Raw genomic sequence first — 27,946 nt, 5'->3', positions numbered from 1 at the left:
TCCAGAAGGAATGTGTAAGCCCTTGTTCATAGCGTAATGATTCTATATACGTCTAGATGAATTTTTTCAAATTACAGTTGCCTAATTTGCAGAACATTGAAAGCAAAATACTAAAAAAGATTTAGGGGTTGTTGGTTGTGGGCAAAGGAAAAAAGCTACTTACTTTATAAGAGACTAAAGTAGCAAGAATTCAGAATCTGTCATGAGTGCAGGGAGGGAAAAACCTATAAGAAGTTTTTCAACCATCTTAAAGCCTTGGGGCCATGCAATTCCACACATCAGCTCTACACTGTGAGGTAGCCCTAAACTTGTGTTCCAATTGAGGAACTAGTTTCCAGGGTCACATCCAGCTGAATGACTAGATTAGATTCCTGAAGCCAGCGTTCTTTCTATTGTTCGTTTTCTGTTCAGAATGAAAACAAATGATCAGTCAAAGGCTAACTCACATATAATTTACACACACACACTCAAGAAAACAAGGAAATGTATAATGGAATTTGAAAATATTCTTGCCATGTTAAATACATTTTCTTTTTTAAGTTCTAGCTTTTAATGGAATGAAGTCAATTGCCTCTTTGTGGTATTTCCTAGAACCACTCAATAATGGCCCTTAAATACAGAGATGAATGAATGGATGGAGTAAATGAATCTCCAAAGTAAATTTCACAAGGAACCCCTCCTTATATCACTGTTGGATGAATGAGACCATACTCTGATTGGGGGAATAAGGGCCAACTTACTGCCAGTTATATATTGGGTTCTCACCATTGTTGCTCTACTAAGACACCTGGAAATACCCTGCCATGCTCTGTAGACCATTATGCATTGTGCGCATGCACAGGCATGCTAGTATTGGAGATTTTGTTGTGAGGACTGGTTAGAAGTTGATCCCAAGGGACTTAAGAATGGTGGCTGATAGTTTGTCAAAACTGTTTGCCCTTCAGGAGGCTACAGAACCTCCAGAACTCAAAAAGAAGATGAAATTCACATGTCATCCTTTGTCTTGGCTATTAACGTGTTCTTATTCTGGAAGTTGCTGGTCAGTTTCAAGAAAAATCTGTGTAGTCAGAGTGGAAATAACAATGCCAATTGACACAGTCAATAGTAATTTTAATTCTTTATATTCGTATAATTCCTTTCTTCTTTAAAACTTTCACCTACTTAGACCATCTTTGTAAGGAAAATAGTTACAATAAAGAACAAGGCCCCATTACGTTTGGTGGTTTGCCAAAGGTCTGAAGAGTTCAGGGCTGGGTTTACTGAATGCTGAAGCCCAGATCCCATTCCCTTACGTATTGCTCTGTCCCTTGGGTCAGATGTTCTCTTGACAATTATATGATGATTGAGAAGTCCTACATCTGCGAACTGTTTGTCTTTGAGTTTTTTTTAAATGGTGAGAAGTAACTATTTTGAAGGAAGAAAGGAGAAAAGGAGAAAGAAGGGAAATGAAACTCTTCCACCTTCTGTTGTTTGGCTGGCTTGGAGCATCCCCATGATAGTCCTTGTCTTCGTAAGAAAAAAGTATCTCATTTCTCTCTACCCAACCTTGGGCTTCCTTCTCGTCTCCCTTGTCCATTCCCTTTTCTTCTTTTTGTCATTCGTCTCCTTGAGTCTTCTTTCTAGTCCGCTTTTAGTCCTCTCTTTAAAATAGTACCTGCAAATAACTCCTTACCTGCTGTAATTTAATCCAAGTATCTGTTCTCTGTGCTTGACCTCAGTGCCATCTTTGACAGTGCTGTTAGCTCTTAAAGGTGTTGCTCCCTCTACATGCTTCCTTGATGGTCAAACTCTGGAACCTGAACAAACCCATTCCTGAACACTGTTCTACTTTTTTCCCTGCATTGTGAGACATCCGGAATTATGAAGAGACTTTGGAGAGGCGGGGGCCCTTCCAGATCCATTTCCTTAACAGGGGCAAACCTAGCACAGAATTAGTTAATGCATAATTGTCATTCACATGTGATTAAGTTCATTCAGTTACAGCATTTCACTACCAGTACAATAAACCTTCCTCAGAATAATCACAGAATACTAAGTTATTCTGGCTTTTTACTCTGTTGATCTCCAGTATCTAGCACCGTGTCTCACATATAGTTTTTTTTTTTAATAAACATTTAAAAAATATAATACCATATTTAACTTAGCTGTGGTTAGGTAAGAGGATGTTAAAAATCTGCACTTCCGAAAGGTTCCCACAAAAGTGTGTGTATGTGTTTGTGATCATGAGGAGGAGAATGGTGATAAACCAGATGAAGCAAAATGCAAACACTTGATGAGTCTGGGTAAAGGCTACAAAGGGCTATTCCAACTTTTCTGAAGCTTGAAATTACATCAAAATAAAATTTTACAAAAATTAAGTACAAAATTAATAAAGGACAGGGCCACTTTTGCCCATCTAAGTGTGGTTCTTCAAAAAAAAAAATGTTGAAAATTTTCTATATCATAATTCCAACTTTGGATAGTTCTATTCCTGTTATAATTCAACTCATTTGTAGACCTGATTTGTGTCTGTATTTCACATGATCAACCTAGAGACAATACCTGGAAATGAAATTAATTAAATCTTTCTGTCAGATCTAATTCACACATGGTTTCGTGTTTGTTCTAAAAGGTGGTATTTTGGCAGATGAGACAGAACCACATTTAGATGTTATTAGGAAGATCCTACATCATGACCCAGAGCATAAGTAATGGCCACGTCCCCCTCTTTCTTTGTGCTGTCAAGCATTTACAATACAGTAAATGTAAATGCCTACATAAAGTGTATTTGGGAGATCATGTATTTTTTTTTAAGTTTATTTATTTTGCGAGAGCGAGAGCAGAGGAGGGGCAGAGAGGAAGAAAGAATCCCAGGCAGGCTCTGCACTGACAGCGCAAAGCCTGACGCGGGGCCTGAGCTCATGGATTCGTTAAGACCATGCTCTGATCCGAAATCAAGAGTCGGATACTTAACCGACTGAACCACCCAGGCGCCCCTGTGAAATGTCTTTATTTATCGTTTTTATTACTTTAACATTTTATAATGCAAGAACCATGATCAGCAGTCACCTGCTTTCATATGACAGTTTGAGAAAATGATATACTTAAGAATATAAGGGTCTACTGACACAAGTAATTTTTTAAAAGAGAAAAATCCATATTCAGATTTTTGTGTTATCAAGTAAAGGTCATGCTATGTAACTTTTATTATTTTAATTTTTTTGTCAGCTCTGAGACCTTCCCAATGCATGTAATGTTTTGTCATTTTATTATCTTCTGATAGAAAGCAAAAAGAGGCTCTCTCCGGAGAATAAACTCTGAACCCACAGCTCATGAGGCTGGTGAATTTTTATAATCCTTTTTGACTGTGTGCTTTCCTTGAAGTGCCTTTTCTGGGCAAAGTGGACTGTCTCCCTACATTCAGTCATTTGTTGTGACTGATGCAGTAGCGGTACGGACTGGCCACAGCAAAGGGGAACCGGCTCAGTCAGGTTCCACCTCTAGGAGGCAGTGTGGGGTTAGAGGTTTAAGATCACAGGCCAAGTTCTAATTCACTGTGCCTTTGGACAGTTGTCCTGTGACAGTTCGTTCTGAGGCTCTGTCTTACCCCCTGTGAATTGAGACCCGCCCTCATTGGGTTGCTCCATATGATAATTAAATGTCATAACACTAATCCCACCAGGAATCAGTTAGCTGTCAGAATACCAATACATAAAACTGAAAGCCTTGCCTGTGATAACTAGGACTTTGTTGCTCGTGTCCCTTCACTTGGACCCTTCACATTGTTGATGGTCGACAGTCCTCAGTGTAGTGTGTAGAGAGGCTGGGACGAATATATGGGAGTTGTAGTTCAAGGCGTGGCCTCCCATCTAGATTGGGAGGAGGTGGATTATGTCATTTAGTGCTAAAGTTGATTTACCTTGATTGGGATGGCAATTTACTATACATTTTTTGCAAAAGGCTAATCTAGGAATATAGCTGTAAAAGTAATCCAGATCTTTGGTAGTCTGCGTCTTTGTGCTAGCTTGGAAAATCCATGGTTTGTCTTAAATTTGTGTTTTCTCTTGTTTTATAATATATTAATATTTAATAGGTTCTTGTTAATATTTGTTTTTTGTAAGTTTCTGCAGTGCAGGTACCTTAGTGTCTCCTTCCTCAGCCAGATTTGGGAAGGGCCAAATATATATATTTCACTATTCAGGTTATAATTGCATTGAAGGTTCCCAGCCCCCCTGCCCCCGTTCTCCTGGTGGGGATTTTTGAGTTACTAATTAAATTCTTAACCTCTAGTTCTCTTCCTTTGACATGTGGGAGTTGCTTTTTCCAAAACAAAAGGGAAAGACTAGATCCAAGAAATTTTCTGACTTTCATTAACACATCCTTTTTTTACGGAGGGCTAAGAGGAATGTGCCTGTTTAGAGAGCCTTTCTTAAGTCAAGATGGGAATGAATTGCACCTGTGTGAAATGACGACTTGTTTAAAAGGTCGTAACCTCCCAGTGATAGTGGAGGAAATGAGTTCATCTATACTTTTTGTTCAGGGTGAAGGAAAAGTTAAATTAATAGTTGAAATAATATCTGCCTACTGTATGGCGTCGCTCCTTCTTCTAACAACGATTTGTAGCCCTTGGATGTTTGGCCTTCCGCTTGTTAACTGTTGCATTTTTAATTTATGTCCTTTGATTTATAAAAGAAAAACCGTACGTTTTAATAATTGGGTTGTGAGAGGTAACTTTCTGATACTGTAGAGTTGGGTTTGACATAGTGGCTGAGAAAGGACTTCCTCTCAGGCAGGAGTGTGCTTAGGGTTCACTGCCTTTCCTACTTGTTTTAGCAAGAGAGAGAATTTTTTAAGGCAGAACAATTTTTGGAAGTCTGATGAGTCAGGCACGTAGTGTGACTGTACTCTCTGGCTTTCAGCTGTGTAACCTTAGGTGAGTGATTGAACTTCCTGAGCCTTGTTTTCTTTAAATTGGGGTCAGGCTAATTATGTTGTTGTTTTTTTTTTTTTTTGTTTTTTTGTTTTTTTTGGTGGAGGGAGAAGGAAAGGGGCAGGTATAAAACAAGCTGCATCGATTCTGAAAAGTCTTGTATCTTTTTTTCTTAGTGCCTCGGGATGAGGGATGATGTTTAAGAATCAAAAGAAACTTAACAAGGAACTTAAACGCCTATAACAAAGTTCCTGGGCTGTAGAGCAAGAGACCCCTGTGTTAACACCTTTGCAGCCCTTCCCTCTGAGGAAGACTTTTCATCCAGAACTGGATTTACATCTTACTTTGCCCAGTAGCTGGCTGCTAGCTTGTCACACATAGTAGGTGTGACTTGTCAATGAATGCCTGCTGGTAATGCAATTCCACACTAATAGTCAGCTAGCAGGATTTTATTTTAGCCTCGTGCTTGGATTCAATTACTTTTTGTTGAAGGAACTCATTAATGAACTGTCTGGCAGACTTTGGCCCATTGATACTAAAGGCTTTTGGATTGAATGTGCTATATTAAGGATTCAACTGCTATTTCTAGTCAGGGAGTAAATGAGGTTTACTGTCTCTCAGAACTTGGTTAGAAACCAGAAATCTGAGCAGTCTGCCAGTGGACCCACTCTGTGCAGACAGCAGTAAATGGCTGGGATTAGGAGACCCGGGAGCAGGGTGGGGTCTCGGGAGCACAAAGCAGGCAGGGCAGGAGGCGGTGCCATCTCTGACACTTCTTCCACTCTTGGGACTTCACAGGATTTCATTTGTGGGAAAGTTAGAAAGTCAACAAAGCAGTTTCTTGAGAACCCTTCTAACGAATAGCGTGTTAGAGGCGCTTGTTAAAGGCAGCTGGAACTAAGCTAGTTTTGGTGGCATCTTCTGAAATGCTAAGTTGTTAAGGGGGCTGCTTCCAAATTGTGTAACTCTAGATGCGCAGTTTTGGTGGGCCTGGGGGTTGGGGGGTGGCGACACTGGTAACTTGGTAACTAGAAACGGGTAACTAGTTACTAGAAAACCAGGCCCAGCTGTGTGTAAACAGCATTCCATACAAGTTCCTGGAGGGCAAGAGTAGTGCCTTCAGGTTTTAATTTCTTTGTTTTTTCCCTATATTGTCCACAGCAGCCATTGTTTGATGTCCTGTGACTGAGAAACCGGCCTTTTCACTTCAATAGTATGCCTTTGGAGATGGAGCCCAAAATGAGCAAGCTTGCCTTCGGGTGCCAGAGGAGCTCCACATCTGACGACGACTCTGGCTGTGCCCTGGAGGAGTATGCCTGGGTGCCCCCAGGCCTGCGGCCAGAGCAGGTGGGACCTCATCACCCCATGTGCTCTGTTTACCAACAACATTTCAGATTTTTTTGAGAAATGCTAAAAAATGTACAGACCATTCCTACCATTACTGACACGCTATGCTACCCTCCTTTGTCCTTACTCTCTGGGTAGTATAAATTTTTGCTTTTGAAGGGCATACTTAATTTCTTCGCTCTTGGGAGAGAGTGAGAGGAATTTAAACTTTTTGAAGACATCAAGTAACAATAGAAAGGTAATGAAAGGAAAGAGGAACATTTCCATGCCAGCTCTGAGCAATGGTTTTGCTTTGGAAGAGATGAGAAGTACAGAGCTGTAAGAAATCACCTGAAGTGTTATTGCTTAGACGTTTGACCTTTGATAACCTGACACGTAAAAGAATCTGTCACCAGAGTGGATTGCAAAAAAAAAAAAATAATAATAATAATAATTTTATGCTTTGTTTGTATTGTTACTTTAAGATGAGAATATTGTATATGCAGAGTTTTATTTCCCCAATATCCTTATAATGATGAACTTACTAAAAATTGCTGGTGACAGATGCAGGTGAAGCCATAGTTTGAAATAAAAGGTCCCAGCTGGGTGTATGGCTGCTCCTAAGTTATGGGGGTGTCCTGCATGGTGGGGGACTTTTCTGAGGATAGGGGCTCCCTACTCATCCTGGCACAGTACCCGGTGCACATGGAACTGGTATTCAGTAAGCACTCCTAACTGTAAAAGCTTCTGTGGCTGACACAATGGGGAGGGAGGGTGGTGTGCTGGCACACTGGTTAGGAAAGCAAACTTACTAGCAGAAAACCCCTTCTTTCAGCTTACGATTGGGTAGGTTTTATGTGATAGAAAGATAAACTGAAGCAGACAAGCCCCTAGTTCCCTGATCTTTTCCCCTTGAACCACCTTGATTCTCAGCACTGCAAAGTACTCTACACGCATTAAGGGATATTCCTTGAAATACCATGGGAAGGGAAAAAAAAAAAAACAAAACAAACAGAAATGGAGTTCTCCTTTCAAAGTGACCTCAGTACAGCTCAGTATGGCCCCCCTCCAGTTTCCGTGGGGAAACGGACTCCGGGTATTTAGAAAATAACACCCATGGAAGCAAAGAAAGCTGATGCTTGAGAGAACCTGATAAGGGAGAGTTTACACAGTTTAACAAAACAGCTTTTGTCTTTGTGACGTGTAAAATTCAGAGAGCAAATTGAGTGTGCTTGTGTAGTGTCTGGGTTTTGGGCGGTGTCACACAGCCTGTGTGGTCATACGCAGCACTCACCCGGCATTCTTTCTTGGCTGACCCTAGGGAGATAGGCTGAGGAATAGTAGCATTAAGTGTGCACATTTTATGGTGCATAATTTATGATGCCCCTAATTGTCACTACAAATTACATTCCTGAAGAGCAATTTAGCAGCTGGATGCTAGCTATCTGAAGATTTGCAGTTCTGCTGAGTTGGCTCAGCTGGTCTTCTCATTAGCTACAAGAGGCCAAACCCTGTACCTAAAGGGAAAGGTAACTTTCTAAGATGGAATGTAAGCTAAGATGTTCACTTCCGGTATGCTGATGTCCTTGTTTTTCATCTCTTACCCAGATCCAGCTCTATTTTGCTTGCTTACCAGAGGAAAAGGTTCCTTATGTTAACAGCCCTGGAGAGAAACATCGAATTAAACAGCTCTTGTACCAGTTGCCACCACATGATAATGAGGTAAAATAACAGGAAGCAGCCTAATTTAAAGAAAAAAAAATACACCCTAAACATTGAGCTGCCTCTCATAAACCCTACCACCTCACTGGCCAGGGCTCTTTTGCCTTTCTTCAGTTAAAATTTGCCTTGAGAATACAGCTTTCCATTCTTTGAGAGAGAAAAGGGTGTCAGTGCAATAAACTTAACAAGTTGTTTTTCATAGTGTTTGCAGCCACCCACCACTTATCAGGAACCTATAAATTCCTGAGATTTCCCTGCCCCTTCATCTAGAGTCAGTGCTTTCTGGTAGTTAGGGCTGGCCCTGCAGTTGAGTGCCTGTAGAATGGAGAGTGAAAGTGGCAATTAACAAGTTTAAACCTTTTGTAGAAAGGTTAATGTCTTCCAGTTTTTTTAAGTATCTCTGATAAAAGTTTAAACACTCCTTATTTTTTTAAAAAAAGATCCTTCAAATTGCATTTCCCTTTTGTTGGAGAGGCTATCAGATTTGATGTCATTTTAAAGGTACAGTGTCATTTTTAAATTGGGGATTTATGGGGCAGGCCAGTTAAACTTGCTCTTTGCCGAAACTCTAACCCTGGAAATACTGAATTGGTGAGGGAGACTGGGTGCTCCAGGGTGGTGCTTCTGTTTTCTTCTCTCTGAAGGTGCGGTATTGCCAGTCGCTGAGTGAAGAGGAGAAGAAAGAATTGCAGGTGTTCAGTGCTCAAAGGAAGAAAGAAGCACTAGGAAGAGGAACGATTAAACTTTTGTCCAGAGCAGTGATGCACGCCATGTGCGAACAGGTAGCACTGTCCAAGGATGAATAGTAGCTCGTGGTAGTGACGTGGATGGAGTATGGTTGGGGGTAGGTGACCGGGCTAGCACAGGTGTGGGCCCTAAAAGCCTCCAAAACATAAAAGGCAGCCTAGCTTTTTATTAAGTGGACATTAATGTTTATAACTGACAGGGGGAGTCAGTCTGCCCTTGTGTAAACATCAGGTGAAATCTGGGCATGGAGAGGGGTGCTGGGGTACACCCACTGTTCAAAACTGCAGAAACAGAATGAAGACGTTCAGACACTTCCTGGCTCAGAGTAGGAAATGTATCCAATAGGAGGCTGGCTCAGGAAAAGGACTCTTCATGTGACTTGGATGAAACCATTCTTAGAAACGGTCTAGTGTGGTAGTGTTATCTGAGGCATGTTCATTCCAGTTAAGAATCAGAAATAATCCAGCATTAAAGAGCTATTTAATCACTAACAGGAGGGGCCACAAATAAAAGCTTTCTTGACAAAATGGAACTTAGTGTAAAGTAGGAAAGGCTGAGCATCCAGTTCTTAAGGATCATCTAAATTTCAAATCCTTTTGTTTTTAGTGTGGGTTGAAGATAAATGGAGGTGAAATTGCAGTGTTTGCCTCTCGTGCGGGCCCTGGAGTGTGCTGGCACCCTTCCTGTTTTGTCTGCTACACGTGCAACGAGCTGCTGGTCGACCTCATCTATTTTTATCAGGATGGAAAAATTCACTGTGGCAGGCACCATGCTGAACTGCTCAAACCACGGTGTTCAGCATGTGATGAGGTAAAAAAAAAAAAAAAAAAAAAAAAAAGTTTATCCCTTAACACTGGAAAAAATAAGCTTCTAGTAAGCCAGTATTCCACTGTTCACATCTAAGCAAAATATAAATATCTCCTGCTTTTGCTGTCTGTATATTTTTAAGATAATCTTGTACATTCATATAATGGAATAATATGCAGCTAATAAAGAGAAGGCAGCAGGTGTGTTTGTGCATTGACAAGTAGGATGTCCTTGATGGATTGTGGGAGAAGAAAACCAGTTGCAAGAATATTAAGTAGTAGATAATCTTCTTTTTGTTAAATAAAGGGAGAGTAAGTCAAGATTGTGTATATATCTGTATACACTCAGAACTAGTATGGAAAGACATACACTGAGTTAACAGTGGTTACCCCTGGGGCATGTGGGAAGGGATGGTGGTGTGAAAGGAATTTTTTTTAAGCTTTTTATTTTAAAGTAATTTTAGATTTACGGAAGACTTGAAGGGATGACAGAGAGTTCTGTAGACCCTTTCCCAGCTTCCCTTATTGTTAAACATCCTACCTAGCCATGGTATATGCATCAAAACTAAGAAATTAACATTGGCATAATACCATTAACTACAGACTTTATTTAGATTTCCAGTTTTTCTGCTAGTGTCTCTTTTCTATTCCAAGATCGAATCCAGGGTACCTTATTGCATTTATTCTGTATCTCCTCAGTCTCCTTCAATCAGTGACAGTTCACTTTCAGTGCTTACTTTTATACATTTATGTTTTTAGTTTTTTTCAATAATATGCAATTTGAATTTTCTTTGAAACCAAAATTATAAAAAATAAAGTCTTTAATCTGGAGATGACCACCAGGTCAAATGAAACATTATCTACACGTGCTGTTCACACAGCACAGCATCTGGATAGCTATAACTGCTGATTCTGCAGACATTTTTATGAGTTTAGTATCAAAATACAGACTACTAAATTATTTCAATGTTAATGTATTCTTTGCCAGATTATGCCAACAAAGTGTGACTGGAGAGCAAAAATGTGACCAAATGAATGATCTCCGACGTAAAAATCTGTTTTTTGTTTTAAGTTTAAGCAAGCACTGAGTTTCTCTTTTTCAGCATTTTCAATTCCTGCTTTTATTTCATATCTAAAGCAAGTAAGATGTGAGCCTGAGGCTATAAGAACCAAGGTTAGCTAGTTAAGTGATTTCTTTAAGAGCCAGTGTCTGTCAGTTGTCCAGAAAACATGCAGTTACTTGGCCTCTAGAAGAGCTCATCATGATCTTTTCATCCCATTTCTTTTTAAAGATAATTTTTGCTGATGAGTGCACAGAAGCTGAGGGTCGCCATTGGCACATGAAACACTTCTGCTGCCTTGAGTGTGAAACGGTCCTGGGGGGACAGAGATACATCATGAAGGATGGCCGCCCATTCTGCTGCGGCTGTTTTGAGTCTCTCTATGCAGAGTACTGTGAGACCTGTGGGGAGCACATCGGTAAGTGTGTAGCCAGCCTATGATTGTCCAGTCTCTGTGTGGGTTTGTTTTATAGAACTTACAGGGACATGTACAGATCTTAAATGTTTTAGTTTGAGGACTTTTGACAATGGATATGTAGTCAGCTGTCATTATTTGCGATGGTTGTGTTCTATAAAGTCGCCTGAGTTACTGGACCATTGCTCCTCGGGGACAGTCAGGGTTGGGGTCCTGCAAGGCTCTGGTCACATTTTCATGAACTGCTCAACAGATAATCTTGTTTCATGTATGTCTTAGTTTAAACACACCTTATTTAGTGTATACTGATTCACTAATATTGAACTCGTAGCCAAGAGCACTGTAGCTCATGCCTGAATGAAGCTGTTAGATCTAACACACTTACGTGCTCTATACGGCACATCACAGCCTTCTTGAGCTCAGGGACAGTATACAGCACTTCAGCACTATGCTTGGGAGCCCTTTTAAACAGCGGAATCAACACAAAGCCCAAAAATGCAAAGAAAACTTGATAATAAATCGACCATGGCTCTGTCAGCTGTTATAGTATGAGTGCAGAGACAAACGACAGAGCGTCGGTTGTTTGACCTCAGCTTGGGAACATGGCACATCAGTTGACTCAGATTTTTCATCATTCTGCACCTGTCAGCAAATAACCCTGAAAGCTCTGCAAGTATTGATTCTGCGGGTATAGATACATTTTACCAAGTAGGCAAATTCAAAAATATGGGATTTGTGAATAATGACAATTAACTGTACATGTGTGACCCACAGCCCTTTCAAGATACAGACATTTCCATCACCTTTTAGAGTTCCCCCATACAAACATTCTTGTCTTTGTCTTCCTTTATTTCAAGATTGAACTGTAACCCCCTACTCTGTCCTTCTTCAAAACAGGTGTCGACCATGCACAGATGACCTATGATGGGCAGCACTGGCATGCTACAGAAGCCTGCTTTTCTTGTGCCCAGTGTAAAGCTTCTTTGTTGGGGTGTCCCTTCCTTCCCAAACAAGGTCAGATTTATTGCTCGAAAACATGCAGCCTTGGTGAAGACGTCCATGCCTCTGATTCTTCTGACTCTGCATTTCAGTCAGCTCGATCAAGAGACTCTCGAAGAAGTGTCCGGATGGGCAAGAGCAGTCGGTCAGCAGATCAGTGTAGACAGTCTCTTCTTTTGTCGCCTGCTCTGAACTACAAGTTTCCTGGCCTATCAGGCAATGCTGATGACACCCTTTCTCGGAAATTGGAGGATCTGAGTCTTGCCAGGCAGGGAGGTTTCGTCAATGAAGAATTTTGGAAAGGCAGAGTGGAGCACGAAACCCCAGAAGACCCTGAAGAATGGGCTGAGCATGAAGATTATATGACGCAGCTCCTCCTCAAGTTTGGTGATAAAAGCCTCTTTCAGCAGCCGCCCAGTGAGCTAGATATACGAGCCAGTGAGCACTGGATATCTGATAACATGGTTAAAAATAAGACCGAGTTAAAGCAAAATAACCAGAGCCTTGCAAGTAAAAAATACCAGTCTGATATGTATTGGGCACAGTCACAAGATGGACTAGGCGATTCTGCTTATGGCAGCCACCCAGGCCCTGCAAGCAGTAGAAGGCTCCAGGAATTGGATCTGGACCATGGGGCTTCAGGCTATAATCACGATCAAACACACTGGTATGAAGATTCCCTGGAGTGTTTGTCAGACTTGAAACCAGAGCAAAGTGTTCGAGATTCTATGGATTCTTTGGCTTTATCTAATATCACAGGTACGCAATCTAGGGATTATGGGGTTTTTGGAAAAAAGAGCCACTAAAAAATTTATTCTACAAACTACAGTTCAGCAGTAGGGCCCATGTTACGAAAAACTGTAGACCAAGGGAAGGAAGAAGTTTACATCAAACGCCAAACGCTAACAAAATAAACGTGAGCATACGTGTTTAATAGAAGCTTCTTGAATAGGTATTATCCTTATTTTAAAGAGGAGGAAATTGATTTATGTGGATAATGGAGTCTGCATCTGTGTCTGAAAGATCCTGTGCTCTTAAGATTTGCTGTAGGAATTTCAAGATGCTAAAATCAGCATGTGTGCTTTATTAGCTCATGGCATCTTTTATATTTTTCTGAATTGCCCGCTGGCAACAGATAGCTCAAAAATAGCTGAATGTTTTTTATGCAGATTAAAAAATAATTTCACTTTAATGTTTTCAAAGCATATTCGTATCAGTTATCTACATTTTACCCTTAAAATGATCCTGAGCTGTATCAAGTGGGTATTACTTAGTATGTGTTACACATGAGGAAACTTAAATCACCAAGAGGCTAAATGCCTAACTTTACATAGGTTTTTAAAGGCACGACTGAGTCTGGAACCCACCCCCTCCTGAATCTCACATTTGCGTTAAGTCTTTGAACACAGAAATATTACTGGTCCGTGGCTAGCAAAGGCTGTGGCTAGTTTCATAGTCCAACTGATAATATTCAGTCCTTTCATAAAGGTTATGTTACTGTAATATAGGCAGGAAAGGCTTTACTGGCTGCCCTGTGCCAGAAATAACCCTGGCAAGAAGGAATTAAGACAGCTAGCTACCCTCCTAGTTTCTGTTGGACTTGTCAAAGATGAGGCAGGCCAACAATAAAGGGGAGTTGAAGAATGTGGGTGGGACTGAATTAAGCATATCCTGTTTGCTGGGCTCTGTGTTTTAACACTTAGTATCAAAAACAGACCTCATTGGGTACACAAAGTGTTAGGGCTGACATTCCTTGACAATAATGGGCTGAGAAACAGGCTCCCTCTAGAAAGTAGGAAGTTTATGTAGTCTCTAGGTGACAATAGTCTGTACCATGCCCTAGTCACTTACAGTCTGCTGGGCTATATTTACTTGTTTCGACTTGCCTGGGCCCTATTAAAAAAGGAGAGCAATATCTGTTTTGAGAAGAGCTTTATTAAAGTAAAATTAATCTGAGAGTGGCACATGTTACAGAGGTAAAGGGGGAAGAAGACTGGATATGATGATCTAGGTGTCAGGGCTTGGCAAACTTCTCCTGTAAAGGGCTAGATAGCACTTTTTAGATTATACAGTCTCTGTTGCAGCCATTCAACTCTGTCACTGCAGAAAGCAATGATAGACCATGTGTAAGTGAATAGGTGTGGCTGTGTTCCAGTGAAACTTTATCCACAAATAGGCTGTGGGCCAAATGTGGCCCTTGGGCTGTGGTTTGCTGACCAGTAAACTAGGTATAAAAGGATGATAACTGTGGCCATGTGGATGCAAAGGAAGGGATTGATTAGAGAGATGTTCAAGTGAAGTAGTCTGGCTTTAATGTATCACGAAGCAGAAGCTTCTGTGTGTCATGTTCTACATGTGGAGAAGTTTCAAAATGCTGCTCGTGACATGTGTTATAACATCTGGCCACAAAAGAGCTGGGCTTGTAAGAGGCTACGCCCCCTGTATCGATGATAAAAGTCAAACCTTCTCAAGTGCATGTTGGTTTTACCTAGTGGGTGTTAATCAAACACTGACACTTGGGAGAATTTTCTTTGAGATGCTTCCTTTCAGTAGCTTGTGTGTAGTAATTGTCAGAAGATCACATTTTGTCTTGGTTTTTCTTCTAGGGGCTTCAGTGGATGGAGAAACCAAGCCGAGACCCTCATTATATTCCCTGCAAAACTTTGAGGAAATGGAGGCAGAAGATTGTGAGAAAATGAGCAATATGGGGACTTTGAACTCTTCCATGTTGCACAGGAGCACAGAGTCCTTGAAGAGTCTAAATTCAGAGTTGTGTCCAGAAAAAATCATGCCTGAGGAGAAACCAGTAGTACATCTGCCAGTACTGAGAAGATCCAAGTCTCAATCCAGACCACAGCAGGTCAAGTTTTCAGATGACGTCATTGACAATGGAAACTATGACAACATTGAAATCCGGCAGCCTCCGATGAGTGAAAGGACTCGAAGACGGGTCTACCATTTTGAAGAGAGGGGATCCCGGTCTCATCACCATCGCCGCAGGAGAAGTAGGAAGTCCCGTTCTGACAATGCCCTGAATCTGGTCACAGAAAGAAAATACTCTCCCAAGGACAGACTGCGGCTTTACACCCCCGATAACTATGAGAAATTTATACAGAATAAAAGTGTCCGGGAAATCCAAGCATACATCCAGAATGCTGATCTGTATGGACAGTACGCCCATGCCACCTCCGATTACGCACTGCAGAACCCAGGAGTGCCTAGGTTTCTGGGACTCTACGGTGAGGACGATGATTCCTGGTGCTCCTCCACCTCCTCCTCCTCCGACTCAGAAGAAGAAGGATATTTTCTTGGACAACCAATTCCTCAACCCCGGCCACAGAGATACGCCTACTATACAGATGACCTTTCGAGCCCAACTTCTGCACTCCCCACTCCTCAGTTTGGTCAGAGGACAACTAAATCCAAGAAGAAAAAGGGACACAAGGGCAAAAACTGTATTATTTCTTAACCTAGTAGCTGTGGGGATCATATTTAAACTGCCATTAACCATCTTGAATCCTATCTTTTTTCTTCATAGGAAAGTTGCTAAAATAGTTTGAAGTGCTTTGCCCATGTAAATGAGACCCCTGCTGCTGTTTACAGTGTCAGATTAACCTTTGGAAGGTGTGATTTCTCCAGTTTGCCCTCCTTGGATGGTGCCAGGTTGATGCCACATCTTGTGCCTGTCAGGTGCATTACAGCCCTATGTAGCGGTTTTGGTCTCCAATCCTCAAGAGAATCCTCAAGAGACTGTCAGGAGGTGATTGGACGGGGGTGTTGATTTTAGACAATGGAGAACTCCCGCCACCTTTGTAAAGTGATAGTGTGTGTCCTTTGTCTACACCAGGTTGGCCCAGGTCCTGATCAGTCTGTCTTGTTGTGCGGCATGCACGTAGTCACGCTGACCCAGCCAATACTGTGCATCCCATTGTGTGAGGCCACCTCCTCCCCTTTCAGTTAGCCAGGTAAACGCTGCATTGTATTAGCTCCAGCTCCAGATTGAAAAAGACGTTGCTATTTATGATGTAGTATTTCATAGACTTAAGTGTATTCCTAATTTAACGGTGCAAATATTAATGTACATACTGTACAGTTCAGATTTTAAAGCTGATTATTTTTATATCCCTGAATTGCAAGACATTTGTTACACTGCAGTGCTAGATTTGTTGGAGAACCAGAAACAGCATTTATGGATGAAATGATTGCTTGTATTTTAGTCAGGGTTTATAAGCTTAGATGGCCAAATTTATATTGCCTAGTGATGGAAAGTTCAAATTTTTTGATTTTTTTCAATATTAAAAAGGCTCTGTATGCATGGTGGGGCTATGTAAATACTCTTTAAAACTATGGCCCTATTAATCTTACGAGTGCTATTTATGGGTCAAGCAATGTAAACTGTATAAATGTAAAAACAAACAAAAAAAACCCCCATACATATCCCTGGAATATATGGTAAAAACAAGTAGAAGCTGTTTGGGTGAATGTTTTTTTTCCCCCCTTGGGGATGGTAGGGGGTGCCTTTCCCATTTTCAACAGAGTGGTGATTATTTCCTGGGAAGAGACCAAAACTACAAGGATCTGCTTTAGAGGCAGAGGACTTTGTAGATTTAGTATTTGAAGAGAGGCTATTCCTTTCCTTTCCAGCTAACTTGTTGGCCTTTTTCTTTTAAAATCTTTAGAGGATGCTGTGCCACTGACTACTTCAAGTTTATATGAGGTTCTGTTTCAAGGAACAATGATCTTGAATTTGAACTAATGAGCTGATATTTTATGTGCAATTCTTGCATATACGTTTCAGTCCTAAGTAAGGTCCTAGTGGTACCTTGGACCTATAGGAAGGCATTTAATAAATGCTTATTAATAAATAACGAACTACCTTTCTGAACACAGATATTTTCAAACATATCCAGGTAACTTCTGTTTAGCTCCCCTGTTCAGGCATGATTGCCCATTCTTATACCATTAACAGGCCACCATTTGACTCCTGCACATCCCCTTGTTCCTACTAGTAAGTGGGAAATAGAACTTGAGGCCCAGAGGCAAAGCTGTCCATGTTTACTGGACCGGGGAAAAGCTGTTAGGCCTTGGGGAAGGGGGATGTGAATCCAAGAGATAAACGAGTAGTCTAGCATCCCCTACACCCATCCCTGGAGAGGGCAGGGCTGTGTACGTGGGATGGACAGAGAACCTTCAGAAACACACAACTGGGGAGAGAGCCACTTACTCAACAAGTGTATCATTATTTCCGTGGTCTGGTTCATTTTAAAAAACATAGCAGTGAAAAGGAGATGCATGCACATGCTAACAAAAATCAAAACACACACACACACACTAACTCAAAAGATAGTGGCGTATCTCTTTTCACTCTTCATCTCCAGTCCATCAGGTCCCTCCCCAGAAGTAACCACTATTAATCATTTCTAGTGTCCTTCAGATGTTCAAAGCATATTTATGTAAATGTTTCTTTTAAAAATGGTAGCAAACTATACATGCATGCTTAGATTTGCTTTTTTCACTTTATGTGTGGACTTCCACATTAGCACAAATAGGTCTACCTCATTCTTTTCAGTGATGGTATAATACACCATAATCGACTTAACCATGGACTTGAATTTCCTCATGGATAACCTTATCCTGCATTGGCATATATGCACATAAATTCTGAGCAGCATAATTCCTGGGACAGAAGTGACGCATTTATAATTTCTTTTCCTCCAAAAGAAATCTGCCTGATCAACATTTACACTAACAATGTACAAGGGTGCTTGTTCCATCACAATCTCACATAAACAATTAGCAAATTTCTTGCTTTTGAAGACCTTTTCAGAACCTGAGCTGCCACAGTGGGCATCCTTTTAGAAAAGAATGCTGTGATGTGTTGTTTAGAAAAGACGAATAATAAATAGTAAACACTGATACATAGTCTGGAGAAATGTAGGTATGAACCTCGCTGTCCTCAGTAGTTTTCAAGTCATTCTCAAAAGATTAGTTCCTTTTGCTTCTGGCAACAGAGGGTCATGTAGATTGCTAAAGGCTTAAGGAAATGCATAACCTTTAAAGCTTTTAACTCTTGGTTAGTGGCAAAAAACAAAACTAGCTACAAAGGAAGGAAAAGAACTGCCTTGCAGTTCTGTGAAGAATTAGGCAAGAAAAGGAAGCATATAGTTGCCAACAGGTGTTCACAGATTTGGTTAACAAGAGTGCAAAGTATCTGGTCAGGTGGGTCTCAAGATAAATACCAAATGTTAAAACACTGTCTCTAATCTCTACACCTGTGAGACAGAACCCTTAACTGTTGCATTTTCCTCACTTCAGAGCAAATTGAACATTTTGCTTAAAGCCCACGAAGGGGCACCGAGTAAAATGTCAATGGGGACTCCTTTCGGCTCTGATTAAAAGAAGAAGATTCATTTTGTGTATGCATCTGCTATACTTTTTGCTCTGCCTTCTAGTTCCTGAGTTAAATAAAACGCACCAGAAGTAAAAGGAGGTATCACTTGCTGTCTAGCCCTCTTAGATACAAATCATGGGCCTTCTCAAAATAGTAGTAAAACTGGAACGGGCACCCAAGGCTGCTAGATTTCCAGGGATGGCACATGTCCCTGCCCAGCTGGTTCTTGGGTGATGGGTCCTGAAAGTATTGGTGTGGATAAATTTCAGGAGTGCCCCAAGGATTTTAGCAGAGGTATTATTAACACAGCATGGGCATACTTTGGTTTCTTGAGCTCTTCTTTTCTAATGGACACTTGACTACTGCCATGGAAAGGAGAACGAGTGTTGCTGGACCTCCCTTCACATTCTTAGAAACCAGGAATTTAAACATTTGCCAAATCTCCCGGCTTCTAAATGCTAGCGACAAATTCAAACATTTCTGAAACACTTTGAACAAAGTGAGCCTGCCATTGGCAAATCTCCAGTGCATGGGTTCTCTATTCTGCAGCCTGAAGGTGATTCCCCATTCCTCAGAGCTAATGAGGAAAGGCACAACTAATTACTATTTACAGAAATACTTGTGACCTTTTTTGATGCACAAAGGAGAAAAACTGAGATAAAATTCTAAGAGCCTCATTACCAATTCAATGCTGGTAACACAATTATGATAAAAATTCTTTTTAGTCAAATGAGAAAGTTGTTAATTGCCTGGTTCCATTTGCTAGCCATTCTTTGGAGTGATCTAAAACGGGAGGTGTGCTTGTGCACAGTCACAGGGATTTTCTGCTAACACATTGGGAAGGTTCCCAGGTAAACTGGGCCAAGGATAAATGAACAGGAGCAACTGAATTTTGCACTTCTGAGCTCAAATTTTTCCAAGGTCACAGAATCATAAACTTCACTAGGGGAATGAAGTTTAACCGTAGCTTCCACAAAATGGTTTGGGAAGCCTGTATGGAACAAAAACATTGGGTATATATAGACTTGGCCGCAGGACTTGAGCTGATTCCTTATTTTTGAACAGAACCAGCTAGTTGGTGAAGTATTCCCATTTTAGGGATCAATTTTAGCCTCAGCTTTTCTTTTGGCAAAGGAAATTCACATCTCTTTACTGCTGTGTGTCCACAAGGTGCTGTTATGTCAACTTTAGACGTAACTTGTAGCCCATTCTCTGAAAGCATTTGATTCCAAACAACCATTTAAGAATATGAAGCCAGTTCTAATACAGTTGGGGAGCCTGGGTGACTCAGTCGGTTGAGCCTCTGACTTCAGCTCAGGTCATGATCTCACAGTTCATGAGCTGGAGCCCTGCATCAGGCTCTGTGCTGACAGCTTAGAGCCTGGAGCCTCCTTTGAGTTCTGTGTCTCCCTCCCTCTCTGTCCCCTCCCCTGCTCAGTCTGTCTGTCTCAAAAATAAACATTAACAAAAATAATAAAGAATATGAAGACAGTTCTCAAAAATGCCAATACTTGTCTTCGTGTTTCTAGATAAACGAACCGAGCAACTGACAACAGAAAAGATGGTTCCTAATCTAATACAAACCATCACCAAGCTTATCTTGCTGAGTGGTACAGAGCCCACTGGATGCCAGGATTCAGGAGATCTGGGTTAGGAGACACACCTCTCTCATTAACTCCAGCAGGTGAAGTGCTCTGACCCAGTTTCTACTTCTGTAAAATGAGAGTGCTAGGCCACCTCAAGGGTTTCCTTCCAGCTTCAGTATTCTGTGGAGACTGAACTGAATTTATAGGTCAGAAAAGTCTTGTAGCATAAAGTGTTTTTCCCTTTTCTGACTCTCTCATTTACCAACATTTGTGTCTGGCAAGGATTCCCGAAAGGATCTCTCCAAAGAGGGAGCAGGGAACTTTTTAAAGGGTTGGGGCTTTTTTCAGTTAATCTATTAATTAAATGCTTGGGACTCAGTGGGCATGGGTTAAAGTAAATCATGAGGAAAAAGTCTGAGGATGGTTACTTCCCTATCCGTGCCTATACTTAAAGCCGGCTTTGTCTTCATCAAGTAGACAGTTGGGAGACTACATAGAGTATGTTGAAGGCAAGTATTTTCTATTTTCTTCCCTCATGTTATTTCTCTCCAATTACCTAAAGTTTTGTTTTGGTTTTTCCCCCCCTACATCGCAGAGGATTGCTACTGGTAGCAATCTTGTTCTTGAATCTCTGAATATGTTGTAAGCAAAGCTGAAAAGGTGTTAATTATGTTTAATTAATCTTGGTTCCCAGAATGGGTGAGTTGAATTACCAAGTTCCTTCCACTTAAATGTCTCTTCTCAAACTCTACCATAGGCCCAGGTACAGCGACCAAAGAGCTGAGTCCTGGGCAGCACTGTAGTCATGAGTGTTCTAACCCTACGTGCTAACTGCCTCATAAAAATTACCCTGATGAATCTCAAGTGGGTTTTACAAAATCGCTCCAAAACAGAAGTCATAGGAACCAATATGGAAGGTAGTAGCAACTGAGGATAAAATGGAAACCAAAAACCTACTGAACTAGGATTTGAATATTCTCAAGTTTTTTAAAAAGTTATTTTTCTGTCTCACTCATTACATTACACATTAACTGCACATACATCAAACAGCCAGTGTGTGCTAGAGTCAGGATGTTAACCTAGTTCCAAATGAACACCAAACCTTTCATTTCTTCCAAGAACACAGACTCCAGAGTTGAAGGATTTGGATACAACTCTGCCACTTCCAGCTATATGACCTTGGGCAACTTATAACTTCTCCTGCCCTTGATTGTAAAATGAGAATAAAATCTTCACTGGCTTATTATATGTGCAAGTGTAAGTATAAATCAAAAAACACTAGACGGGTGGTTCTAACCTTATTCAGATAGTGAAATAACTGAAAACTATGGTGCTTCTCAGAATCCTATGAAGTATTTGATATATTAAACCTGAGATATATTTTAACCGACATCCAATATGGTACGCTATATTCTACTCTAAAGAAGTCGAATACAAAGTTTAAAAGAATAGGAAATTTCTGCCAAAGCAGGGCTAGTCCCATACCCTTAGCTTACCAAGCCAGCTTACCAAGGTGCGGGCAGGTCTCCCCACTTCAGGACAGGGACGGGCCATGGAGGCCATGGGCCTTGAAGAGGTCAAGCCACTCCAGGGGATAGGAGATGAGGGAGCTCCGTCTCTCCTCTTGGACCCTCAGCAGGGGGAGCAGGCTGCTCCTATGTCATAAAGAAAATGTGATTCTTACACAAGGCTCACCTCTCAAATGAGTATGCCCTGCAGTGTTCACAGACCACCACCACGAGGGTGTCATCAGGCTGTGGTGGTGGGAGGCCATGCCGGTGGGAGCCCTCAAACTGCTAATGCAGAAAAGGAAAGGAAAGGGGAGGAAATTAAAAGCTAGCACAGAACAGATACCTCGGCCTGGTAAGCTACAGCTCTGCTGGACTGCGTTTTCTCTCCCCTCCCATGGCCCCCCCCATCACAACACACAATGCACACACACTCTGCTGGACTGCATTTTCTCTCCCCTCCCGTGGCCCCCCACAACACACAATGCACACACACTTTCTCATCCACTGGGGGCTGACCCTTTTCGGCCTCAGAAGCCTTCTCCGCCTTCCCCACCAGGCAAGCACAGGCTGTTGGCAGAGGAGGGCACCTGGGATCTGGTGACAGAGAGGAACCCAGTTGGCCGTGCTGGACTCACTTAAAGGTACTGCAGACATTTGGCCAGTGTGTCTTTCTCAGGGGTTTGATCACAAAGGATGGACTCTTCCCACTTGGAGGATGAAGGGACAGCACACTTTCTGGTCACTGGATCCTCTCCCTTTCCCCAGGCAGCTTGTCCAGCCTTACCCACACAGTGAACCCTCCCTACCCTCAAGGAAAACAGCAGGGTCTCCGCCTTTCTACCCAAGAGTAGGGGTGCCAGCAGGTGCCCCCAGGAACTGGGCCAAAAGGGGCTTTCACTGAAGGTGCAGACCTGCAGGCTGTATGGCCAGTCAGCCAGGGCAGCTCTGTCCCCTTCCCACCTTACATGGATTCCAACCAGGAAAAATGTGCTAACACATGGGTAGCCTAGGCGGTGGTTACATACCTCACACGTCCTCTTGCAGCAAGTGTCTGTGTATGTTGTGGTTTTTTCCTATTTGATATGTTCTCAAATGTTTATATTTCAGTAAACTTCTACATTTTCATTCACACACAAAAAAATGAAAAAAAACTTTAAGCCTTATATAATTTCAGTGATAATGGTCTAACATTAGCACACTATTAGTCTGTGGAACAGAGCTCAAAAAACAATGTGCTATATATTATCGGGCTGTCTCTACCGCTATACAAATGTGCATCAGGCTTTATTGATATTTGTCATCAAGTGAGATTTTAAATACAACTTGGAATTAACTCAGTGGACTGGCCTTTTTTTTTCATTGTATTTTTCATTGTATCATGTTTAATTTTTAATTGCATACCCAATGTGAGGCTCAAACTCACAACCCCAAGATCCAGAGTCAGATGCCTCACAGACTGAGCCAGCCAGGTGCCCCTTGGCAAAGCCTTTTATATACTCAGTCCCCATTACCCCAAGATCAATTATTACAATGGAAAGGCAGGACTTGTACAGCCTGCTGAGAACCAACTTCAGTGAAGCTAACTCTGAAATACCATTTGCATTAATTTGAACCAAAGGTAAGCTGCTAACAAAAAAACAATAATGTGGCTTAAACAGTGAAGAAGTTTATTCCTCTTTCACCCAACAGTTCAGTACTCCATGTGGTCATGTAGGGATCCAAGTTCCTTCCATCTTGTGGCTCTGCAGCAAATCAAGGCTGAGTTGCTATTGCTACTACTTTGGGAAGGAATAAAGAGAGACTACAAAGGAGCACATCCACTGTCCTAAGGGTCCCAGCCCAGAAGAAGAGGTACTTCCACTCAAATTCCATAGGAATGGACTCAGTCACTTGATTACACCTAACTGCAAGGGGGAACACAGCAAATAAAATCCTAATTAGCAGTCATGTGACTCAATTTCAACTCCATTACATGAAAAGGGGGAGAAAAGATTCTGCTAACCGCCTTAGTTACTATTACTAGTCTTCCTTCCTCCTCCCACTCCCCCACCTTTTTCACTGAATTGAACATCAGTGCTCTCAAGAGAAAAGGCAGGAAGGAGATGGTAAACGTACTATGCATAACCCACAAACCCTCATCTGGCAAGCAGAATGTGCCAACCTGAGCAGCATTATAGCTGTCAAGCCACCTGGGTGGCTGGATGCCCTCGACACTGAATACAGTCTCCAAAGTTGTCACCAAAGAATTGTCAGAGCCTTCTTTGGAGTTTAGAATCCCTTGCAGGAAACTCTGAAATGAAGCTGAAACCACTATGCAATGTCTGGGTGCAAGCAGAATCCTTTCTGAAGGGGAGCTGGCCTGCCCTTTCTTCAAGGTGTTCTGGATCTATAAACTGGCTCAGAGTTGGTAAGCGGCTGAGAGGCTGTGGGAAATTAGTGTTTTGGGCAAGAATAAATACAAAGGTAATATCTTCAAAGACAGTATTTTCAAATGTCATTCTTGAATGAGTAGAAGAAAAAGGATAAAGCTAAAAACATTCAAAATCATTCTTTCTGTTAACCAATCTTTTCCTAAATTTGTCCCCTAACATCTTTCCCAACCGGCTTCAGTCATACAGGCTTCCATCTTTCCCTGTACCATTCTCCTCTTCCTAGACTTCTATTACTTCCCCTTTTCTACCTGAATAAGTCCTATTTCTCCAAGACCTATGGTCAAATGTCACTTCTTTTGTGAAGTGTCAAGGAATACAAGTAACTACAACATTCCAAACTGTGCTAGGAACCAGGTCCCAAAGACACGGTTCCTCCAGAGGTTCCATAAAAAGGTTAAGATTTTAATCCTACAATTCCCTGAAACGCAGATTCATAATTACACAATTACTGAGCACTTCTGTGTGTTCAATCTTATCTCATTTAATTGCTTGCTCAGATATCAACACTCCTTAAGTCACCAAAGTTAATAATTTCTCAATTCTTCCATCCTGCTGCTGAGTGGGTGAACTGAACATTGAGTAATCTTGCAGTAGGGAGTAATAAAAATCTACATTTCAGGAAAATACTTTAAGCCTGTTAAAGAGAAAAAAAAAGACAATCCAATTATTTAAACCTGGTTGCTTTATTTTGCACTTTTAAAATTCACAAAAAGCTTCACACTATCTGCTTTCTCCCTGTTGATCATCAAGGCTTTATGGTAAGACAATGAAAATTTTATCATATCAGCTGGGCATACTCAAAAACAATGGATACTTTACAAACAAATTAATCAAGAACATTTTGTAAAATACACACTCTCGTACACATCTGAATTCAACTATCCTAAAACTGGACTTTAAAAAGCTGTCAAAAACAAACAGAATTAACACTGACAAGCCTACCAGAATAATGCTGATGGCAAGCTATAAAGAGCTTTAAATGTTGAATATAATTTGGGGAAAGGAGAGAAGAAGAAATTATCTGTTGAACCTACAATTAAATGCATCTGTAAGCAAAACCTCTAGCTTAATGAATTTCTAGTTTAATGAATTTCAACAGAATGAACAACTCATTTGCCTTGATGGTAGTTTCTTAACTTTTATTTTTAAACATGAAACATCTTGACTAAAGGAATTGAATCCTGGACTTAGAATATTTAAGGAAAAGAAAAACATGGGGGTAGGGGAGAACCAACATCAGTACTTTCTTAGTCTTTTCTTTCTAAAGTGGTAACAAAATCACTGTTCGTAATTAGGAAAGAATACCAGAGGTGATATGTGGGGTTTAGTTTCAGCTTATGTACATTTAAATGGCAAAAGTAAGAGTTCAAGGCAGTCTCATATAAGAAACTTAAGAAAAATAATTATGTTCAATTAGTTTTTACATTTGTGGAATGGGACAATACATATTTTGAGGCACCCATATAGGATCCACCAAAATTATTTGTACTGCTGATTCCATTTTTAATGTAATTTTTATCTACTCTGGGGTAGCTCTTTAGATAATATCAATGTAAGCCACTAAAGATAATGCCAGAATTCAAGTGAGAAGAGAATGGAAATGGAAAGAGGGATGGGAGGATAATGAAACTGGGTAGTAATAACAAGCATGATTTTAAGGTTTCCTAATGCCACAGAAATACATATTTTGGCTAAATGCCACTGGGCAGCTGGAAGTGATCAGGAAATGAGTGGAATATCCTAATGGTCCCAGTTAGATTTTTAAGTAACCCGTGATTTGGATGGCTCACTCATGGAGAAATGTTTACATAGACTGTTTGGTGAGGGGTAGTTGTGCTGGGCTTACTGCCTACTCTGCTTTGTTTCTTTAAAGAACACTTATGAGGGCTAACGATCCCTAAAAAAGGGCAACACAACAAAGATCTTGTTACAACTACAAACAGATATAAATAAAAGCATAATGTGATTAACAAAGGAATCTGTAAATGGTTTGATCGTGGATATGTTATCAATGAACTTTTCTTGAGATGGGAAATATGGGCCTGGGAAAAAAATGAAATTCCACTACTTCATCATATTCGAAATTTTTCTATTTCAATGATAAGTATTTATTTATTTATTTAGAGCAGCAGGCAAAAGTTTATTAGAGTATAAAATCAGAAAGTAAAAATAGTATGAAAGCTCTCTTTACAGAGGGGACATTGGAAAGTGAATGCCTCTCAATTAGAAGTTTTTAAAGAAATCTCAACTTGAAAATAGCTCTCATCTTTCATCTCAAATTGCCCCTTCTCTTAGCTTTATATATGATATTGTTTAAGACTCAGACATCTGTGAGACTGGTCAGGAGTTTCAGGATTATTTTAATAGAAGACATTGAGTTGATTTACTTAGAAAACAGGATTTTACTATGAGGTCTTTTTAAGATTTAAGTGCTCTATTTTATCATAATGGGAATTAATCTTAAAGCAAATATTCTGTAAAATACTGGAGTATTCAGTTTATTTGGATAGTATACTTGAACATATTAAAAGTTACAAAGCCTAAAACAAGCAAGCAACAAGTCAATAAAATCACAACTCAGAATTCTAACATTTTCACATGGTATCACTGACTATGAAATGCAAAAAGACTATTAATGTTTAAGTGGAACGATCTCTACCCTATAAATTATATACTATGTGACCAAAACAAATGATCGCATACTGAAGACTACAGAACATGAGCTGTTCTCCAACACTGCTTTTTCAAAGCTTGAAAAATTAACTGACCCATCATTTTAGGGGGATAAAAGGTATGGATTAGGAGGCTCTACATGTGGATTTAAAAAATTCTAATTAAAATATCTTAAACTATTTTAGATGTTTATTTGATATCGGAAATGTGGTCGACTATCATAAAGTATTTCTCTTCATCACAAAAATTCTATATATTAAGGATTTACAGAATCCAAAAAAAAAAAAAATCTAGAAACATTTTTTTTGCCTGAGCAATCTTCTAAAAAGGCTCTCCAAAATCTTGACTAGAGGTGTCATACTCTGCAATGAAATGTTTGAGTTCCTCAACACACCTCTCACCTATTTCATGTAAATTCTGTCTCAATGCAAACTGTATAGACTTTTCTAATGAAGGATCTTTTTCAATCAGCATTTTCACAACCATCCCGAAAGTTTCACAGTCTTGTCGGTAAACCTAGAAAGGTGAAAATACATTGTGGTTAGCTAAAAGTAAAAATAATTAGCCCAACATTGAGCTAATGCAGTTTGCAGAATTACGATGCTAAATTCAAAAAGGGAGACACAATACAATTGAACCTCCCTCACCCTTGAGTAGTCACTACTGTCAGATGCTATGTAAACTTCTGAGATTTGCAGATAATGAGTAGAAAAACATTGATATACCACGTCACTGACTATAGAAGTTAGGCATGGCATTTGTCAGCATCAGGCAGTACACTAAAAGGACATCAAAGAACAAAGGCTTGCTAGGTAAGGCACATTCATGGCTTCACTCATTTGCTTGTTTGGAAGAAAAAAGTTTCTGAGCCCTAACTTTGGATTATTTGTTTGAATCATGACCAGATGACAAATTCAACAACAAACAACAAACAAACAAAAAGACGAAACAACAAACAAAAAACAAAAGACGAAAAGTATCTATTTGAAAAAACTTTTCAGGGTGCCAGGGTGGCTCAGTTGGTTAAACGTCCAACTTCAGCTCAGGTCATGATTTCACTGTTGGTGAGTTGGAGCTCCACACTGGCCTCTCTGCTGGAAGCACAAAGCCCACTTTGGATCCTCTGTCCCCCACCCACGCCCTCTCTGCCCCTCCCCCATTCTCTCTCTCTCTCTCAAAATAAACTTTATGAAAAGTAAAAAAACAAAAACAAAAACAAAAACACCTTTGCAAATTCTATTTAACCACAGTTAAAGTCACCAAGGCAGAGTTAAGATCAAAACAATGTTAAACACACAAGTTCATGCATGTGTATACATGTGTATGTATATATAAACACACACATATATACACATGTGTATACATGCA

General features: G+C 40.5%; 2 protein-coding genes and 1 long non-coding RNA gene across 21 annotated transcripts in view; 2 read left to right on the top strand and 1 right to left on the bottom strand.

Moving 5' to 3' along the window:
- The window catches only part of PRICKLE1 (prickle planar cell polarity protein 1), a 114,094-nt gene extending 94,396 nt beyond the window's left edge, over nt 1-19,698 (top strand). For both annotated transcript variants that reach the window (XM_042992111.1, XM_015541399.2), the window contains exons 2-8: nt 6,071-6,256; nt 7,844-7,957; nt 8,602-8,739; nt 9,311-9,514; nt 10,803-10,989; nt 11,884-12,744; nt 14,592-19,698. In XM_042992111.1, coding sequence (XP_042848045.1) covers nt 6,125-6,256; nt 7,844-7,957; nt 8,602-8,739; nt 9,311-9,514; nt 10,803-10,989; nt 11,884-12,744; nt 14,592-15,454 — 2,499 coding nt within the window. In that variant the 5' untranslated portion in view covers nt 6,071-6,124 and the 3' untranslated portion in view covers nt 15,455-19,698. The remainder of the gene's footprint in view (nt 1-6,070; nt 6,257-7,843; nt 7,958-8,601; nt 8,740-9,310; nt 9,515-10,802; nt 10,990-11,883; nt 12,745-14,591) is intronic.
- The window catches only part of PPHLN1 (periphilin 1), a 246,928-nt gene continuing 220,115 nt past the window's right edge, over nt 1,134-27,946 (bottom strand). For 11 of the 18 annotated variants that reach the window (XM_042992119.1, XM_042992123.1, XM_042992125.1 and 8 more), the window contains one exon: nt 26,026-27,094. In XM_042992119.1, coding sequence (XP_042848053.1) covers nt 26,900-27,094 — 195 coding nt within the window. In that variant the 3' untranslated portion in view covers nt 26,026-26,899. Of the gene's footprint in view, nt 1,921-3,703; nt 3,849-10,421; nt 10,973-11,817; nt 12,439-15,315; nt 15,402-21,471; nt 21,618-23,709; nt 24,540-26,025; nt 27,095-27,946 lie in introns of those variants that run through there. The other 7 variants (XR_006219897.1, XR_006219900.1, XR_006219896.1 and 4 more) reach the window with 7 other exon arrangements.
- On the top strand, nt 21,627-23,430 carry LOC122240335. Its single transcript, XR_006219904.1, has 3 exons — nt 21,627-21,825; nt 22,030-22,114; nt 23,163-23,430. It is a non-coding gene; the product is annotated as an uncharacterized LOC122240335 (long non-coding RNA).

This window comes from Panthera tigris, chromosome B4 (assembly GCF_018350195.1).
Source record: "Panthera tigris isolate Pti1 chromosome B4, P.tigris_Pti1_mat1.1, whole genome shotgun sequence".
NCBI classification, from domain to species: domain Eukaryota; kingdom Metazoa; phylum Chordata; class Mammalia; order Carnivora; family Felidae; genus Panthera; species Panthera tigris.
The sequence above is the reverse complement of the archived record's forward strand: the minus strand, read 5'-3'. Positions and strand labels throughout refer to the sequence as shown.